The 20,459-nt window shown below is 37.0% G+C and overlaps 1 protein-coding gene across 1 annotated transcript; it reads right to left on the reverse strand.

Annotated features, from left to right (window-relative positions):
- Window positions 1–241: 241 nt before the first annotated feature.
- LOC149231029 (uncharacterized) lies at window positions 242–20,057 on the reverse strand. Its single transcript, XM_089381519.1, has 6 exons — window positions 20,013–20,057; window positions 19,722–19,813; window positions 18,621–18,693; window positions 18,483–18,523; window positions 18,105–18,204; window positions 242–636 (listed from the first exon to the last, which is right to left on the reverse strand). The coding sequence occupies exons 1-6, from the start codon at window positions 20,055–20,057 to the stop codon at window positions 610–612; spliced, it is 378 nt and encodes a 125-aa protein (XP_089237645.1). The 3' UTR covers window positions 242–609.
- Between the last annotated feature and the right edge of the window lie 402 nt (window positions 20,058–20,459).

A 20,459-nucleotide genomic window follows, 5' to 3' on the forward strand; every position in this document is an offset into this window, starting at 1 on the left:
TTCAGTTTGTGTAATACAGAGACGTGGATTAAAGAACTTATTCAGATTCAGATATTAATTAAGAAGCATAGTATATCATATAAAAGATATATCGGATTACTGAAACAAGAGAAATAAGCAAACCACACAAATCACCGTATGATACAACAGCAAGTGACCGTCGGAGCTGGGCCCTTGGCTACCAATGGTACACTGCTTAAAGTTACTCCAGATGCAGAAACGAAGTGAACACCAAGTCCTTTATATTGATTGCATTAACAAAAGTATAAAAAATCAGATCTTACAAAACTTAATGATCAAAGTTGTTCTGAGTTTATAATTATAACAACAGTCGTCTCTCCCATGCTCGATGGCATGGTACCTTTATATAACAGAAATGACGGAGATGTCTAGATACAAAAGATAAGCTTAAAGCAGCGATCCCTCAGGATCGAAGATCCTGAGGGATTCGCTAATCGTTCAGTTCTCCTCTTTCCTTCTTGCGTTCTCCGTCTCGGTATCCTGCGTTCTTTTCCTGGATTATTCGGCTCTCATTTTACTTGATCTTGTCCGCATCCGGTTCCCTGTCGACGGGACAGCAGTTACTTTCCCTTCGCTTCTTGTTTTTACTCAATAATTCCCTATTTCCGCGTCCTCCTGCATAGAAAACATCAATTATTAGTGATTGTACTTCGTTTGTCCATTTTCACACAATTTATCAAAACCCTTATATTTTTTAGACTCATAATGCAGAAAAGGTTAGAAATAGTATTGAAAAACCACTAGATTGCTTGTCAAAAAGCATACCTTCCACGTGCTCCACACCTTGTACATAACAAGAAATCATCTTTGATCAAACTAGATTTTAAATTTGATTTTCTTATATATGATGGAGAGTTAAATGCAGAAAAGTTGGACAATTGGATTAGACAAATTGATGTGTATTGCAGAGTGCATAACATCGACTCAGAAAAGAGCAAGATTTAGCTAGTGAGCCTACGCCTTGGAGGCATTGCCTTGGTTTGGTGGGAAGGCAGGACCCAAGCTAACATGAAAAGACATGGTAAGACTATCTCTGTCTGGAGTGAATTTGTGTTTGCAATCAAAAAGCAGTTCTATCCATTAGCCTACATGCAACAAGCCATGATGAGTTGGCAAACTCTTCGACAGTTGAAAGGGAAAAGTGTGCAAGGGTACACTCAGGAATTTATAAAGAGAGCATTGATTCTAGGAATCTCATTAGACTCACCAAAGACTCTGTTGAAGTACAATGGTGGCCTACATAGCTACATGAGGCACACCATCCTCATGTTTAATCCCACTAGTATAGATGAGGTATCTGTACAAGCTACTCATCTAGAAGCTAGAGGAAAGAATGGAAATCTAGAAGTTGAGGGACCATCCCAATCCACTGCAAGTAAGCGCAAGGAGAAAAGAAAACAGAAGTGGAAAGCAAGGAAGACTAACACTGCACAGAAAATCAAAGCTTCATGCACTCACTATAAAAAGGATGGGCATGATGATGAGCACTGTTCGATTCTGCATCCAGAGTTGAGACCTAAGAAGTTTGAGGGGAAGAAGAAGAAGACTACTGCAGCTATTCAAAAAGATTTAGGGTCGAGCTTGGGAGATGAAACAACCATTGTAGCCATAGGTATAAAAGGTAAGAATTTTGAAGCATCTACTAGTAATTCTGCACAATCTATTACTGATGAAGAAAATGAGAGAAAAAGACATGAGCTTTTCCATATTCGAGTCATTTCCAAACATCAAAAGCTTGATACTTTGTTTGATAGTGGCTCACATGTAAATTTAATTTTTGAATAAATTAAGAAATTGGGATTAGCAACTACACCTCAAAATAAACCATACCCATTAGGATGGTTGAATGATAAAGCACAACTACAAGTTACTAGACAGTGCAAACTCAAGTTTTCTTTTGGGTCAACATTTGTAGATGAGGTTGAGTTAGACATAATTCCTTTGGATATATGTGGAATTGTTTTAGGAAGTCCTTACTTGTACGATAGAAAAGATATTTTCTATAGAGCCAAGAACAAGTATCTACTTGTAAAATATGGAATCGAATACTTTGTAAGAGCTCATAAACTCAAGAGTAATTATACTCTCATAAACTCAGGCAGATAAAAAGAATGATAAATTCATGCAAAAAATTCTTACTGATGGTTGTAATGGAAAAGAAACCTGATAAAACCAATGTATTTGAGGGTTGTAATGCTAAACAACAAGTTGATTTAGAAAAGGTTGTTTCAGAGTATGATATCTTGTTTCAAGAACCTAAAGGTCTGCCACCCAAAAAGGAAATAGTGCATCATATTATTTTGCAACAAGATGCTCCATTGCCTAACATTGGAATGTATAGGTTATCTGCTTTAGGGAATGCTGAAATCAAGAAGCAGGTGCAGGAGTTGCTCGAGAAAGGGTTCATCAGGCCTAACACATCACCATGTGGGTCACCAATCATTTTAGTGAGAAAGAAAGATGGCTCGTGGAGAATGTGCATTGATTACCGAGCACTCAATAAGATAACAATAAAAAATCATTATCCCCTTCCTCGCATAGATGATCTTTAAATCAACTGAAAGAAGTTGTTTATTTCACCAAGCTAGACTTGCACAGTGGATACCATCAGGTCAGAGTTATAGAACAAGATGCATGGAAGACTGCTTTCAAAACAAAGTACGGATTGTATGAGTGGATGGTTATGCCTTTTGGCTTAACTAATGCTCCTGCTAATTTCATGAGATTAATGAATGATGTACTCAGACCTTTTCTTGATGATTTTGTTATTGTGTATCTAGATGACATTCTGATTTTTAGTAAAATGTGGGAATAACACTTAAAGCATGTTAAGCAGACATCAGATGTTTTGAAAAGAGAAAAACATCATGTTAAACTCTCAAAATGTGAATTTGGAAAAACATCTCTAAATTATTTGGGTCATATAGTAGGGGGTGGTGAATTGAAAATAGATCCCTCTAAGGTGGCAGTCATTGTAAACTGACCTAAACCCAAGTCTGCTACAGAAGTGAAAAGCTTCTTAGGAGAAACACAATATTGGAGGAAGTTTATTTCTAACTTTTCCTCAATTGCAACTCCCTTACATGCTTTAATGGGATTGAACAAGGTGTTTCAGTGGGGAGGCAAACATCAGAAAGCCTTCGACACCTTGAAAGAAAGGATTAGTACAACACCTGTACTAGCACTACCTGATCTTCAAAGACCATTTGAGATCCAAACAGATGCCAGTGACTATGCCATGGGAGCAGTGTTGACACAACATGGTAAACCCATATGTTACCATTCTGAGACTTTTAATCCTGTAGTAGGTAACTATCCTACATATGATAAAGAATTGTATGCATTAGTTCAGAGTGTGAAAAAGTGGAAACATTACTTAATGGGCAAAGAGACAGTAATACATACTGATCATCAACCACTTCAATATCTACACTCCCAAACTAAGTTGCAACAATCAAGACACTATAGATGGATGGGTTTTCTACAACAGTTTCATTTAGTCATCAGATATAAAAAGGGCATACACAATAAAGTTGCGGACATGTTATCTGGACCCATTATAAATGCATCTACTATACCTAAGCATAATTTTGTGCTACATGAAAGCTACATTGAACAATATGCTCAAGATATAGACTTTAAAGATGTATATGCAACTTTGAGTCAAGGAAAACGGGTAGAAGAATTGGATTATCATGTGAAGGAACAAATCTTATACCATTGTGGGAAACTCTGTATTCCACAAACTGAGAGAGTAAAGATAATTAGAGAAGCACAAACTTATTTGGTATCAGGTCACTTTGGGGTAAGTAAAACAGTTGCACAATTGCAAAGATTTTGTTATTGGCTAAAAATGAATGAGACAATTTCTAGATATGTAAGAGGGTGTACTATGTGTGCTAAAAGCAAGCCCAACAATAGAAAAGTAGGCTTATACACTCCATTACCAGTTCCTTCTCACCCTTGGGAAAGTGTTTCCATGGATTTTGTTGGAGGACTGCCTAAATCTAGGAAAGCTCATGATTATCTATATGTTGTTGTGGATAGGTTCAACAAAATGTGTATTTTGATACCTTGTAATAAACAGATTATAGATGAACATACTGCAAAACTGTTCTTTGAACATGTATGGGTTCATTTTGGATTGCCCACTTCCATTGTATCTGATTGAGACACCCGATTTGTGGGGAAGTTTTGGTCAAGTCTGTGGGAAATGATGGACACCAAATTGAAGAAGAGCACAACTTTTCATCCACAAACTGATGGCCAGACAGAAGTAGTTAACAGGACAGTGATCTAGTTACTCAGAGGATATTGCAGCAAACATCCTAAGCTTTTGGATGAACATTTGTGTTATGTGCAACATGCTTACAACAGAGCAAAACATTATTCTACACAAAGATCTCCTTTTGAGACCTGTTATGTTTTCACCCCAAGGTCTCCTTTGGATTTTGTCTTTGGTAAAGATACCACAGTTGATGGACACAGTGATGTGGATAGGGCACCTAGGTTCATTGAAAAGATCTAGGAGATCCATCAGGCAATACAGGAATAGCTGGAAAAGAGCTAAGCAAAATACAAGGCAAGGCATGACAAGCATTGGATGGAACAAAGTTCTCAAGTTGGTGACCAGGTCTGGCTATATATCTGCAAGGACAGGATGTGAGGTGAAGGTAAAAAGCTAAAGCCTATCATGTATGGACCTTTCAAAATACTTGAGAAGATTGGTGAGAATGCTTTTCGCCTTGATCTACCAGCTTACATGCACATCTACTCAGTCGTAAATGTAGATTGCTTGAGATTGTTTGAACCCTCTCTAATTGAGGATCCCGAAGAGTAGAGTCAATTTCCTTCTATTGATGACCTACTACCTGAATATCTTAATGAATTGTAGGAAGACACAGTTCTGGACAAGAAGGTGAGGACGACGCATAGAGGATATGTTGAGTACCTCAGAGTAGGGCTCAAGGGTTCAAAGCCAAGTAGTGCAAAGTGGATCGAGATTGGACAAGTGAGACAACAGTACCCTCACTTAGTCAATGCTTGAAAACCAAATTTTGGTGGTCTGAAAGCCTTTTCAGTGGGAAGGCCATGATCTGAATTAGATCCATGAAGAATAATCAAAGTACCATGACTGTATCAAATCAGGACAAAACCTCGAATTCAACAGAACTGAGCGATCATGAAGACCTCTAAATAGTGGCAGTTGCCAGCCAGCGAGGAACAATGAGGACCTCGGTCAAAGCGTGTTGACCGAGGCCCATGGAGACTGTGCAGGAGGTGAAACTGGCACCTAGGAAGCCCAGATTGGGAAAAGGGGGCTATTTCTGATGCATGATTAGTGCTTAGCACTAATTGCACATCGCTGGGCAAAACCCCTAAAAAAGGAAAGGCCCTGAAGTGCTCAGTCGCATGGAAGCCAGGAAAACCATGGGAAAAGTGCTAAAGGCTAAAGGCGGGACCCGCGCTCCAAAACCGGTAGTATATCGAGGGCACCCTTGGGTGGTAAGCAGATTTGGAGAAAAATGAGTTATTCTATTCAGCGCCCGATGCGTGGCAGGTAGAGGAGAGATAAAACTGTCGCTCATCACACACTAACAGTCGAGCAAGTCAGCCACGCGAAATGAGCGAATGACGTTAGATATGAGGGCTCTAGATATAATGGTTGAGAACACGACCGATGAAAGAATTGGATTTGACAAGGGAGTAAGCCGTGATCTATAGGGATTTGAGGTCTGATTTGACCGCCGAGTTGGCAGATGACTCATTCCACAGTGTAACCAAAAAACTGAACCGACGAAGAAAAGCTGGTGCAGTTCACAAGAGGACAAGTGGCCACTCCCTGTGAGCCATTGATGTCGACACAAAGACAACGAATCCCAAGCGAGCAGAAGCAGGTGATCCGATGAGGGCAGAAGAGGAAACGAGCAGTGATGATATTGATTGGCTTTAAAGCCATGAACAGAGATAGAGAACAGAGGATACTGAGAGGACACCGAGAGGAAAAACTAGAGAGAGATGTAAGGACCTGAATCCTAATATTAGAGCCTCTATTCTGTTATACACTAACAGATCTATTTTCCTGTTAATTTATAAATAATAAAGGGAGCTTGCTGACCTTTTCACATAGCTTAAAACATTTAACATCTTATCATTTTATCATGAGCAACATAAATTAAGGTGAGCATTCCATTGATATCAACTTAACAAGAGTAGTCCATGGAAAAATACATGTTCCGGTGGTTGATGATGATACCTTTTTCTGATAGCTCCAGATGAACGCTCCTTCTAGCCGACCCAACCGGATTTACGCCCCAGCCAACTAGGAAACAAATTCCTAGCCCAGGAAACCTCCACAGGTTCCCTAGCCCTCCATGCCCAAGTCCAACCAGATATAGTGTGTCCTCAAGAAGAATGTGCAAAACCAGATAATGATACTTTCCTCCTCTCAAACCCAAGAAACCTCCATAGGTTTCCAAGGTCTCCCAAAATCATGACAAGGCCAAACAATCATAACCAACCCCCACAATCCTAAGCAAGACTCCCCCCCCCTTTTCTTGCTTCCCCCTTCCCTTTTTATACCCTCTTTCCTCAACCACCTCTCATTAATGTCATTAACTTCTCATCCATCTTTAGTTGACTTCTCTTCTCCCAAGTAAGCTAGGAGTACATTTGGAATTGTGACATGAATATAAAATTGAGAATTTAATGGGAAGGATCATGTTTTCTCCCAAGTAAATCTGAAAAGTACATTTGGGAATGTGAAGTGTAATTACATGGAGAGGACCATGTCTTCTCCTTAGTAAATGTGAGGGTACATTGGGGAATGTGAAATGAATAAATATATATTGATGATAAGATGGAGAAGACTATGTCTTCTCCCAAGTAAATGTGAGGGTACATTGGGGAATGTGAAATGAATAAATATATATTAATGATAAGATGGAGAGGACTATGTCTTCTCCCAAGTAAATGTGAGGGTACATTGGGGAATGTGAAATGAATACATATATTTTGAATTAATAGAAAGAGACCATATCCTACATAATATTCAATTTGATAAGGTAAGTGGGGAATTTGAATAATGGAAATCATAAATTTATATTAGACCAATATTTCTCAATATTTTCAGATAATGTAAATATTTAACAAGATTTGTAGGATAAAATTTAAGTGGGGCATTACATACACCCCTCCTTCAGAAAACTTCGTCCCGAAGTTAGAATGAAAGATGCAAGGAGTTTGAAAGCATAGCAACCAGAGAGAGTTATAGCAATAAAATCAAAAAAGTCCGACCATGACATTTCTTCCCATCAAGAGTTTCCAACTGATCTATATCCTCCTATCCACCTTGACCTACTTCCGTTCCCACCCTATCCATCCTCTGCTGCTCTATCAGTGGCAACGACCATACTAACCACTGATAAAACCGACATGGTGGAAGCGTCGAATACCTCGACCGAACTTTCCCCAGTAGGCATCTGGAAATCGTCATCACACGTCTAGGGGGAGCGTTCAACTGTCCTCCCCACGATTCCAGGTTTCAGAGGATACACGGTGGGAAACACCTCCACCCCTCCTTTAGAGCACGGACCACACTACAGAGCTGGTTGGACTTGTCATCGAATAATCCAGTCAGGTTGTCTTGCCACCTCATTGGTCATCTCTACCTTCCCCAATGGAATAGTAGATCTTGGTTATCATATGGTTCTTTCCAACCTGTAGTTTAGTTCTCATCCATGCATATATACAACCACAAAATAGATATAGATACATGATCTTAAACATCAGGTTTATTAAGCCCAGTGTCCACGTGTCAATTTTTGTTGTTCATACTGGAAATAAATCTTACATAAGATAAATCATAATTTCACTAAGTCATTGATTAGATAAATCATATCTATATAAGCCTATACGATGCAACAATAACTTTGACAAGTCATGCACTAGATAAATTGTAACCAAGTAAGTCATACATTTGGTCATACATCCAACATGTCCATCATCAATACCCAATCCATCAATCGATTTTCATGTGTCCAACCAAATGTATATAATGTTCATAAATAACATGGAACTGCAAAATAGAACCTTAACATAGGTGGCTATCTATGTTAAAATGGGCATCATAAATGCTCATGTGACATCCTTGTGGAACCCCTAAATAACAATTAGAGTTGAAATAGATTTAACTGTCCGTCATGGAAAATAGCATTTGAACCTGAATATGCTATAAGGTGGTACCAAAACCCAAAATAATGGCAAGCAACGGATTCGTGCACTATCACTTTCCACTAGAAGGTGCTAGTATAAGTTTCATGCATATAATTTCTTTAATACCTTAGTGAATATAAAAGTCCCACTCTTCCAATTTGTTGGTTTTTCATCTTCCAAACCAATTAGTTAATCTTGAAAATAAAAGACTCCAAACTTCAAAAACTGTTTCCAACATGATTTTCATACTTATTGAGAGAAACGTCCTCTAAATGTCAAAGGTTTAAATTTATTATATATTTAATCATTGTTTACTAGTACTAAAACAATTTCGTGATATATATATATATATATATTGCAACTCACAATATGACCAGACAAACCAGACAAATGAGAAATAAATAAAAGAATGGAATAATTGCCTTTGCCCTGCTACTATTAGTATTTCCCTTCTAAATGGCACCACATTTTTAAAGAAGCCTACCCCTTTCAGAAGTGGCCAATGACCATAAAAGTTGCGAAGAAAGTTGAGGGTCCTAGAGACACACTATTTTTCACGGCATTTTTATTCAACCCTAGAATAATGGTAAAAGTGTATTCTAATATTTTCACTGGTCTTTTATGCAATGAAATATTTGACATTCAAACTGATGCATATTAATCTCTAATCAATGCTCAGCAAAATTATAAACCATGATATCCATAACAGTAAGGACCAATGCATATTTATCAACCTATATTTTGTTTACTTATTTATGTTAGTCCTCAAGGTGATGAGAATATCAGCTATTCGAACTCATGCATTTTCAATCTCTTATAGCTTCTCAATAAACATAATTAGATTGTTTTAAAAGTCAATGTAATTCAACCTTGATCATGGTCTCTTTTTTTCTTGTTTTGTTTATGCCCTTGCTTTATTTTTTTTTACTCGAAGGAGATCAAAATCCTAGGAGTGGATATTACCGACTCTAAAATCGAGAAGGAGATGAGTGAAATACGGGATTCAAAACCAAGAATGGTTTGTATGAATAGGTGGTCACGTTGTTTGTGTTAATAAACACCCTCACATCATTTATAAGAACAATAAACTAGGTATTTACACTATACATTAAAATATACACATAGATATATTTATATATATGTGTATATTTTTTTTTTATCATAATAATTGTTAGGATAACCATGAATTGATATCTAGAACACTTGTATAAAATAATTTTATAATCAACCTTGAAAAGGGAGAATCTTGCAAAGAAGAGACGAACCCTTAGTACTTTGAAATTCAATTTCAGTAGATGCCCTAAGCATAGATCCAAGAAGATCACGGCCATATTTGAATGGCCTATCAACCTTGATCATGGTCTCTTTTTTTCTTGTTTTGTTTATGCCCTTGCTTTCTTTTTTTTTTACTCGAAGGAGATCAAAATCCTAGGAGTGGATATTACCGACTCTAAAATCGAGAAGGAGATGAGTGAAATACGGGATTCAAAACCAAGAATGGTTTGTATGAATAGGTGGTCACGTTGTTTGTGTTAATAAACACCCTCACATCATTTATAAGAACAATAAACTAGGTATTTACACTATACATTAAAATATACACATAGATATATTTATATATATGTGTATATTTTTTTTTTATCATAATAATTGTTAGGATAACCATGAATTGATATCTAGAACACTTGTATAAAATAATTTTATAATCAACCTTGAAAAGAGAGAATCTTGCAAAGAAGAGACGAACCCTTAGTACTTTGAAATTCAATTTCAGTAGATGCCCTAAGCATAGATCCAAGAAGATCACGGCCATATTTGAATGGCCTATTCTAGAAGGTAAAGGGGAGTTAAGAAGTTTCATTTGATAAGTAAATACAATGTATGCAATTATCAGTTCAGACACAAAAGGGTTTACAAAACAAAATATAGATTGCCCATATTACTTATCTTCTTTAATGTATAAAAATTGATAAATACATACTTGCTGGTATAAAACATGGGTACTCAAAAAAAATTTCCAATCTTTACTATGAAGACCTCATATAAACGACATTTCAAAACCATTGACAATATTTTGTTGCAAATGAAACTAAATAATCCTCCCATACCTATAAATTAAAATATGGATTACTTATGTTACTAGTCTCCTTTACTCAGAATAAATAGATAAACATATATTCGCTAGCTTTGTATCTTTTTGCTTGAAAAAAAGAAACATTAGTAAGATTTCTCCAAAAGATATCAGCAGTCATCTCTATCATTATTTGTATAATGCTTACACAATAAAACTTGAAAACTTCCACAAGTAGTACTGCCCAATTAAACCATAAAAAAAAAATGTTTAAGCTCTCTAAAGGATATTGCATACCGCACTAACACATTCTGGAAATAAATTACAATTCCAAAACAGTTTGCAAAAGAAGATTTTCCTTGAAAATATTCATTCCATTGTTATTTTGAAATGAGTATAATTTATAAAAGTTCTAAGGAAGGTTCAATAAATCCTTTTGGAACACTTGTAATGGCTGCAAGGTTAGCCAAAGGATCAATATAACCATGGAAGCAAATGACAACAATCCACATTTTGTTCCTATTACTTCGATCCAGAATCCAACATTATCTAGTTTTCTATTTGTATTTTGGTTGCAAACAAAGCTGAAAAGATTTGGAATAACAATTTCTACTATCTACTATGAACTTCCTCAAGCTAGTATCGTGACGATTTCAAAGACTCGAATATGTGCTAATTAAATTAAATTTGCTGTTTCAAATAGTCAAATATGAACTAATTATATTAAAATAGTTGTTCAAGTAAATTAAAGTCATTTAAAAAGAAATTCCATGAATTAACTTACCTAGCATCAAAATTTGAAAGATTTGGTTAAATTTACCCGACTAAAGCTTGACAAAAAAAAATAATAATAATAAATATAAAAAAAGCAGTAACAAAGCACACAATAAAACAACATAATTCTAATAATGAACTTATCATAAGTTATCAAGCAAATGTAAATTCCCCTTAAAAATGTGTGTTTGTATTTATGCTCATTAAAAACAAATAAATAAAGATTCTGTACTTCTGTCTTTTTAATTTAATCAGCCAAGTAACTTTGAACTCAGTTCTAATACCAACTGATCTGAAATTTTCAGAAGTGGAATTTTTTTTTTTTTTTTTTATTTTTAAGTTATAAATGCTTTGTGGAAATATAGAAGATATGAGTTTATTTCTAATGCATTACTGAACCATATTAATTCCTGCAGTGTTTCATGCCTTCAATACCAGGATTTTTGTGGAGAAAACCCTCCCAAGGTATGAAAACTTCACCACCAGGCATATTCTTTTTTTCTTGTAACCAAAGAGTAAGTTCCACATGGATTTTATGCATAAAAGGTACAAGATGAAGAAAAGTGACTGCTTTTGAAAAAATTGCAGTTAAATTAATTTCCTTCTCTTAATATAGACAGTAAAGATTACTAATGAAGCTATTTTGTAGCTGTGATTTTATATTGAGGATGAAATTCTCTGAAGACTGTGGTCATAACTTTCATGACAATAAAATAGATGTATGTGATTGCACCGACTACTAGATGGAAGAGAACATAAACAGCATTTGGAAGTATCAAGAATGGCACAATTTTTAATAATAAGCAATGCACTTTACATATGTACAAGGTGATTGCCAGTAGGAAGGTAAAATATCCAACATTTGTGATAACACTTTCATTTGATAAAAAGGGACTTCTTTATATTCATAGAGGTAATAACAACAAATAATCTTTTCCATTCCGAATGAGATTGATGTTCCCCAATCATTGTTTCAAATTTGAACTCGTCATGAAGTTTATTGTTTTAAAATTTAGACTCGTGAACCATATCTCTTCTGTATAAGGCATTTGCCATTTATATATTAACTAGACTTTGCAAGGATTTCAGCTGGTTGATATAGTGTGTATGTTTTCAATTTTGTAGATACAATGTTAATACCAACCTAATTGTTAAAAACTAGCAGGCTTGACAACAGAAGGCAAGTTACTGATGCATAGTAGACAATTTTAACAATGTTGCTTCCGCTATTCTTTTGGTGATGCTACGAACAGAAACATATTTCTTATACCCTAATTTCACTGTTGATAATGAAGGTACGTTAAAAGTATCTCACCTAAACTGAAATCTTTCGCAATATGAGAATTTAGGTGGTCCCTAAAACAGATGAAAATAAATAAATAAATAAAACTAAAAGGGGTTTTTGATGGGAGGAATGTTACAGATTTACAGTTAACAGCAATCCAAAAATGACATTCATTATGGAATGTTTTAACTGGAACATGCCACACAAAAGAAGTGTACATGATGCAAATTTCTACTAGTGTTAGCTAATTCTTCAGATAAGCTTGGAAGGCAGGTTGCTTCAGAAGGAGAGGAACAAGGAACAATTTCAAGACAAACAATATTGTGATAGCAATCTAAAGTTTCTCAGTATTGCAATATGTAACGTGTGCATACTTTTTCCATATAATTATTATTTGACATATTTATCAAAAGAAACATGGTAGTATCCAATTGCATACAATAAAACATAGCATATGCATTTACTATTTATCAGTAATCATAACGGTCCCATTTCATACAACAAAGTCCAAAATATAAACAGATGTATAAGTAACGCTAAAAGCACAAATTCTAGTATAGGTCACTGAGATAGACTATCATCCATTACCACACTAAACAAGGGGAGCTGCGACGCAGCGAGTCCCTGCTTGAAGTAAAACAATGAACTGAGTTTTTAAGAAGCAAAATGCAGCTTCTGTATACAGCGTTTATTGCCAGCAGCTTCTGTATACAGCGTTTATTGCCAATGGCTTGAGCCAATAGTTTTAAACTAGCCAATCTGCTGTGCTGTGACAGAGTGAGGCCAAATCCAGCACATGCATCAAATTCTTATTTTACAGCCTTTGTTTTTATAGAATGAGCAATCAGCGGGTCCAGAAATGGCAATGGTCAAATAGAATTGGAATTATAGCTCAATCCCAGGCCAATAAAGACAATACATTACTCCTTATTCTGAAAGTTCTAAGTGACCTATATAGAATGCCAAGTAAATAAAATTAACAAGTTTTATGTTAAAAGTAAATATTGAATTATCCATGAATGCGTAAAACATAAAACTAAAATTCTGAATGGAATTTCCTTTATAACTTCGTGAATACATACAGGATCCAAATGAACTTCCATAATCCACAAAGTCCAAAGCCAACCCCAAACAGGAAGATTTGATACATACAATACTACATGATACCATCAAAGCACACTATCATCTGCAGACGATATTAGTTCCACCTCTACTGATGTCACTATCTCCTGTAGATAATATTATATCCAGCCCTACTGATGTTCAAAATAAATAAATAAAAAGAACTTTGAACCGTGTGTGAATTGACCTAAGCATATACTGAAGGTTCCGAGTCAACTCAGACTGAGTAGTCTATCCTTACTGCCTGAAAGGCATAAAAACAACAAGCTGCCTTTTGTGGAAGAAAGGAGAAGAAATGGCCATACTTATGGAAGAAAGTGTTGGTAAGTATTTGTTCTTTGATGTAATATACGAAAGATTAAGAGCAATGATACGATCTAAAACTAAAAAGCTTCATAAATTTCTTAAACTACTCAGTACCCAGACTATTGAGCATAGACTATCCAGTATAGACCCAGACTTTCTGGTATAGACCATAAGATGAGATTTATGAACTTTGAAAATTGAGTACAAGATAAATTTAATATTAATACAATAATAATAAATTGAGTATCAAATAAAAATTAATAATAATTATAAAAAAAATTAATTGCAAAAGTAGTTGAACAAAAAGTTTACGGATCTGATTCCAATCCAGAGAGTGGCAAAAAGTCCATGGATCTAATTGCAAAAATATAGGAGTCTATTCGACTGAAAATAGAGTCATGGAACTGATTGCAAAAGTGTATAGATATGAATAGACTACCTTATGGATATGATTAAAAAAAGTGTATGGAGATATGAGACTATCTTCAGAATTGGATAGACTACATTTCTTAATTTGACTTGTCGTATAGACTAGAGACTACCTTTCTGGATTTGACTTTTAGGAATTTGAAGCTGAGCATCAATTTGAATTTGAACCCGTGAATCTAAACTCCTAAAAAGGGAAGAAAGGAAAGAGACTGTGAACGTGACCACCTCAAAGGAAACCTGTGACTGTTCCCTAAAAGAAAAGACTGTGCCCGTAAGCTCCTTAAAAGGAAAGTGACTGAACCCTGAATTTGAACCTGTGAATTATGGATTTGTTAAGGTTTGACAAAAGACTCTGCTGAATAAGATAGAGCCTTCTGAATTAGATCGCAAAAGTTTCTGACAAAGCCTTCTGAATTTGATTGGATCTGATTGCAATGCAAAGTGTATAGCAGAGTTCATGGATCTGTTTGAATTGTTTAGAGATATGATATCAATATGATTGGAAAAGTCTATGGAGGTGGATAGGGGTCTATTTCATAGAAAAAAAAAGAACCCAACATAAACGCCTACCAATAGTAGTCTCAGCAGCAGGGAAGGCACAACCAGGAGCACCAGTAGCCCAAAAGGCAGCAGAGACAAAGACTATTATACTCTATTTCAACAGCAGTGGAGGCGAAGACAGACAGTTAAGTCTCATGACAAAGGCTGCAAAAGAACCAATGAGATTTCAAAAGAGCTGGATGGGAAAACACAACAATTGGAGGACCTGAGAAGTACTAATCAGTTCCATATTTATATATCGATATATCAGTAATCACATGATCAGAGAGCGATACTGCTCTGTTTCGATATAATGAGTACCACGGTATTCCTTTAATTCATGATGCTAGTAAAGCAGAGTTATAAACGGATGGCCATAAAGGCCTCATACATCTACTTACAGAAGGCCTCATACATATAGAAGGCCATTGTCAGGGAAAAAAACTTATGGATCTGAGATATTACATAAGGACATTGTCATCTCTTCTGCGGATGAAACACAGCATGCCCTTTACATTTTCATGAAAAGGGATTCATACAAGTTACAAGGACAGGCCCATTGGGTCTATAGTTGAGATTTTCCTATCATATTAAAAAACCCAGTCTAGGATCTGACTAGATAAAGTAGAATGAACTTATCAATTCTATGTGAATCTAAATAACTACAAATGTGTAGGGCTGTAAGCATGGGTGCCCCCTCATTATTAGAAAAAAAAAGCAAGGAAAACTAATGATATATGCAGCTACAGGAGGTTTCAAACACAGAGAAATGACACTGCCTCGTACATCTAGTTATTGATCTTGAAACACCTATACGTGATAGTGTAAGTGCAACAAAGATAAACCTACAAATATGGCACTGAACAACAAATTGAAAGATCTTTAAAGATAAGATACAATATATCTTTAATAGTAAACAACATATACTAAAATAAACAACATATACTAAAATTCATCATGTCCGTCAATTCAAGACAGAGGCCTAGATAACATGTTAAAGACGCATACTGCTGAAATTGAAGGTGAATCTGCATGCCCTGGAGAACCATGTGAAACATCCATCCCAATAATAATTATTGATTTCGTTGAAATCTTAGGTATCCTATGCACAAATTCCATAGATAAAACAGAGTTGAGGCCACTGGCAGCTGGCTTATTCAATTGCAATTCTCAGAGCTAGGGATAAAACTCGTACACTTCATTGAGCTACATTTTACAGTTCTTCTGAATGTTTTGTTGGACACAGCTTTTGCATCTAAGAAATTAGAGGAAACTAAATTGAATATTATGCATTCGTGTTTTATTAAATTTATCGACCTTCCAAGAACTTCTTACATGTGCAAAAATTCACAAACAACGTGGCAGAATAGAGAAGCTCTTAAATGTTGTCCTCAAAATACGGTGCAAATAAAATTTTGCATAGGAGGCATAGTTTTGTTTCAAATGAAAAGCAAGAAGGCCATGTTTTTCACATTCAATGAAAACTGGAAATCGTTGAGTATGTCAGTTTGGCTCATACTATTTTGGTCCAAAAAGGAAAATGTGGCCCTGTTTTGTCATAAAAAAGGTGCATATTGGGAAGCCCTTTCCATCAAAATGATTAGTACTGTGACAAAGGAGACTCGGTTCACTGGTAAGATCGACAGAGGATTTCGCTGGACTGGTTGTGGTCTACTCCACCCAAATGGTACATCTCAAAGGAAGACGAGGCTAGGAAAACATCCTGGGGATGTTCAAGGAATAATTACCCCTTGGACCTGGCACCTAAGGCTAAATGACTGGTGCTGTGCCAAGGAGCCTGGGTTCACTGGTGAGGTCGACAGAGGATTTCACATTGACAGGTTACAGCGCAGTAAATAACAATGTAGGTTTAACACAAAACAGCAGAGGAAGTCTCCTGCAAGATGTGAATGGAAAACCGCAGAAAACACTGAAACAATAGTAATATTCACACGGTGAAACCCATAAGCCCATCAACAGAGATCAGATCTCCATAAGGGTATTTTCCTACACTCTGCTGAACTATATTTCAGCAGTGCCACCGAAATTTAGTCCTCCGCAATTGATTGCACCCAAACACATGAATATCATCCATAAACGGTTTTGGGCGTTCATAAGTTTTTTCTATTGAGATAACCAACTTGTGGGAATGCAGCTTAGCATAAGATGAGTTAAAGTGAGAATGAGCTTACCCGACTCAAATGGTGTATAGAACGTTCCACTATGAGTGAAACAACCACAAACACTGTCAAAACAGTGGCCACTGACCATGTTGGTGTCAAGGCCAGTGACCTCGGCTCCTCTGGCCTGTCTACTGCCATTGCTTCCAAGTTCCTTCCTTGCCTTTGACAATCCTTAGCTCATTATTGGCTTCTGTAAATCTCAATGTCTTAGGGAGCCAAACTTTGATATTCCCCGTGGTTGCCTATTTCCTGGGCCAAGGTCTACTAATCGCATGCATCATGATAGATCCATAAGTTCAACATACAATGTTCAAAGTCTACTTGCAGGAAAACACACATATTGGAGACAATATCAACATACAAGAGATTTGCAATCCCTAGAACTCTCTGCCAACAAAAGATTTTCCGGTAAACTCCAGCCTCAGCCATTCTTGTAACTACATAGCTACTAACAAAGACCAAAAGCAAAATGCCTGGAAATAAGACACTACACGAGATTTGCAATCAATAGAACTCTCCTACAAAGAAGAAGGCTATTGGACAGAGGGGCAGGTGCATGCATGTTCATATAGAAAGATATAACTACTTCAGTTTTGCTACAGAAAAACTAGAGTTCCACAGCAATGGCATATGCATTTTCTTTATAATTTGTCTAGCAGAAACAGAGCTAAATTCATGTACAGAATAAAAAAAGGAAGTTAAACAACAAGCATCATACTCAGGAAACGAGAGAGATGCTAGAGCTTGATGACCAGAAGAACTATATTAAACAAATTATTGAACTAATAATCCGATAGCATAGCATTATATAACAAGTCATACCAGTTAGGAGAAAATTACAGAATGCATTCATTACGGTTGGATAAAGTTCCAAGACAAATAAGACAACCAAAAGCGTTGTCTAGTAAGACTTGGGACCTTCCAGTCTAACCCTAAGGGTTTGTTGGACAAACCCAAAATCCGGAATAGCCACCTACACGGTTTTTATAGGCATTCCTAATAACCAAAATGAAAATATATAACTTAAATACAACCACAACAACGAATTTCAAGGGCATAGCCGCTTTCGTCCAGACAAAAATATAAATACATATACATCCTGTGTATAAAATGCAACCATGGAAACTCAAGGGAAGTGCAAGATCATTTATGAGATTACCTGATAAGGGCAACGTATGGGTGGTGGAACCACCTGCTCAGAAACCTTCACGGTTCCCAGACCATACTCATCACTGCACAAATCACCAGGGTTTGCATTCCTAATAACCAAAATGAAAATATATAACTTAAATACAACCACAACAACGAATTTCAAGGGCATAGCCGCTTTCGTCCAGACAAAAATATAAATACATATACATCCTGTGTATCAAATGAATATCACAGCTGAAATAAAAAACCTTCCAAGGGATTCACCTAACAACAAGACTGTCTGTCTCTCTACCCAGTCATCAGAAGACCACGACCAAAATTTAAACATACCCATAAATTCATTGAAGACTTGAGCATGTAGGTGTCAGAAAATGATGGAAACTACCTCGGAGATTCCTTGGAACGCCGCGACCTCACTAGGAGAACCTGCAAATCAATTATAGATAAAAAAACAAGTCACGAGATATCTTTAAAATGCAACCATGGAAACTCAAGGGAAGTGCAAGATCATTTATGAGATTACCTGATAAGGGCAACGTATGGGTGGTGGAACCACCTGCTCAGAAACCTTCACGGTTGCCAGACCATACTCATCACTGCACAAATCACCAGGGAATAAAACCCTGGTGTCATAACCCAAGAGCTAGAGAGCCGAGAACTAAGAAACGACAATGCAACATCAAATTTCAAATTTAAATAAAAATAAGAAAATCAACCGATGTCAATAAAAATAAAAATGAAAGTCGAGACTTTTATCCACCTTGTGGGCCTACATGACGGCCATGTGCCTAACACCTATCTCCCTACCATAACACATGCAACCTATACAGCAGGCCACCAAAGGTCGCATCAGGTTAACACGTTCATCCTTCATTTCCTTTTGTCTTACCAGAGTCACAGAGTTCCATCAGATTTGAATGGAAAGAACAGTCCCCTCCTCCTTGCAAGCGAGACACTCAGATACAACCACCAACCAAATCAGTGATGTTTGCGGAAACCGGACTTTGTATAGATGATGATGCCGCCCGCTGGTGTAATATTTTGTGACCTCTCCACCAAAAGGCCACATGCTTACGGTCTGCTCGGAACAGCTTCTTTAGGGCCGGCCGTGCAGATTGACCAGATTGCTAAGGAGGATTTATCAAGAGCGGTTACGCAATGTTGGAAGAAATTGGTAGCCAACAATCGCAATCCAGCTCAACCAGTATATTCTTTGCCCAGTTCCAGAAACCCTTCTTTGCCACCGACGCGGAGGGTCGAACGAAGAAAACGGCAGCAGGAGGATGTCATGATCACGAGGCCGGCGAGGAATGTATTGGGAATGCTCGTCTACACAATCTGGTGGAGTGACAGAGGCGGATTAACATGAAAGCTGTTTCCTTACTCTGTTATCGCTTTTAATATGGTAAGGTGAGGCTTTCTATATCTCAGGCATTTCAATTCGAATGTGAAGAAGACCATAGAGAAGGAGCCCTTCATTTATCGCATCAGAAATCTGCACTGTGCTGGAGAACTGTCTCAGAAAGGCTAGGAACAACCAGCTGTTTATTCAAATCCACTGCCAAACATTTAAGTTCACCAAAAATACAAGAATGGCAAAGCCCATTTTAGGGCAAAACGTTACCTATTCGAGCATAAGTGCCTTCGGGTATGGCAATGGACAAATCTGTGGGCACCAGGGCCTTCCCTCGGGCGGGCACCACACAAGAAGTCGCACTGCAAGAACAAGACAGAAGTGACCAGCAAGTTTAGAGGGTAAAAATAAGCAAGAGACAATGTGAAGATAAGATGGCACTGAAAACGCACCTAGAGAGATCATATCCGGCTGCCAAAGCCGAACCTCTAGAAGGCAAGATAGCATTAGACGAAAGCTTCTTTACCCCAGTGCAAGAAAATGCAGGAAGAACTGTCGAACTTTAAGACTGCTGGTAGCCCGTTCTCTGAAGATTTCTTTAACCATTTCGATTCTGTTTACAGAAGGCACACACATGCTAGAGAAGCTTCAGCTGCAGAGGAAAAAGCTCGACAAGAAACTGAGGAACGTTAGGTTCTTGTAGCTGCCATAGCTGCCGCGGTTCCAGCTGTTAATACCCTGCAACAACACGACAACACCTGTTAATACGCATATACTTTATGAAATAACCAAACCTGTTTACGAACAACATTTAATGTTTCAAAACTAATGTTAACATTAAAACAAGCCGTTTTACGGTTAGCCAAAATGCAGCAGCCTTAAAACCAATATAACCCATGGTCAGGCCTCTTCCGCCTCGGGAAGAGGCCAAATAAGATGAGAAAGGTTAACCCGGAATGCGACTTTGGTTATCTGCACATAAAACCTCACACGACTTTAGGATAACCG

Source organism: Pinus tabuliformis, chromosome J, assembly GCF_031772625.1.
Source record: "Pinus tabuliformis cultivar Carrire ecotype Pingquan chromosome J, CPIR1, whole genome shotgun sequence".
NCBI classification, from domain to species: Eukaryota; Viridiplantae; Streptophyta; class Pinopsida; order Pinales; family Pinaceae; genus Pinus; species Pinus tabuliformis.

Bases quoted from the DNA above. Each gene is read 5' to 3' on its own strand.
- LOC149231029 (XM_089381519.1), bottom strand. From the start codon at position 20,057: ATGGTTAAAGAAATCTTCAGAGAACGGGCTACCAGCAGTCTTAAA. The intron at 19,814-20,012 runs GTTCGACAGTTC...TTGTTCTTGCAG, and splicing joins GGGCTACCAGCAGTCTTAAA to TGCGACTTCTTGTGTGGTGC. The intron at 18,205-18,482 runs GTAGTTTCCATC...TTTGGTTATTAG, and splicing joins CGTTCCAAGGAATCTCCGAG to GAATGCAAACCCTGGTGATT.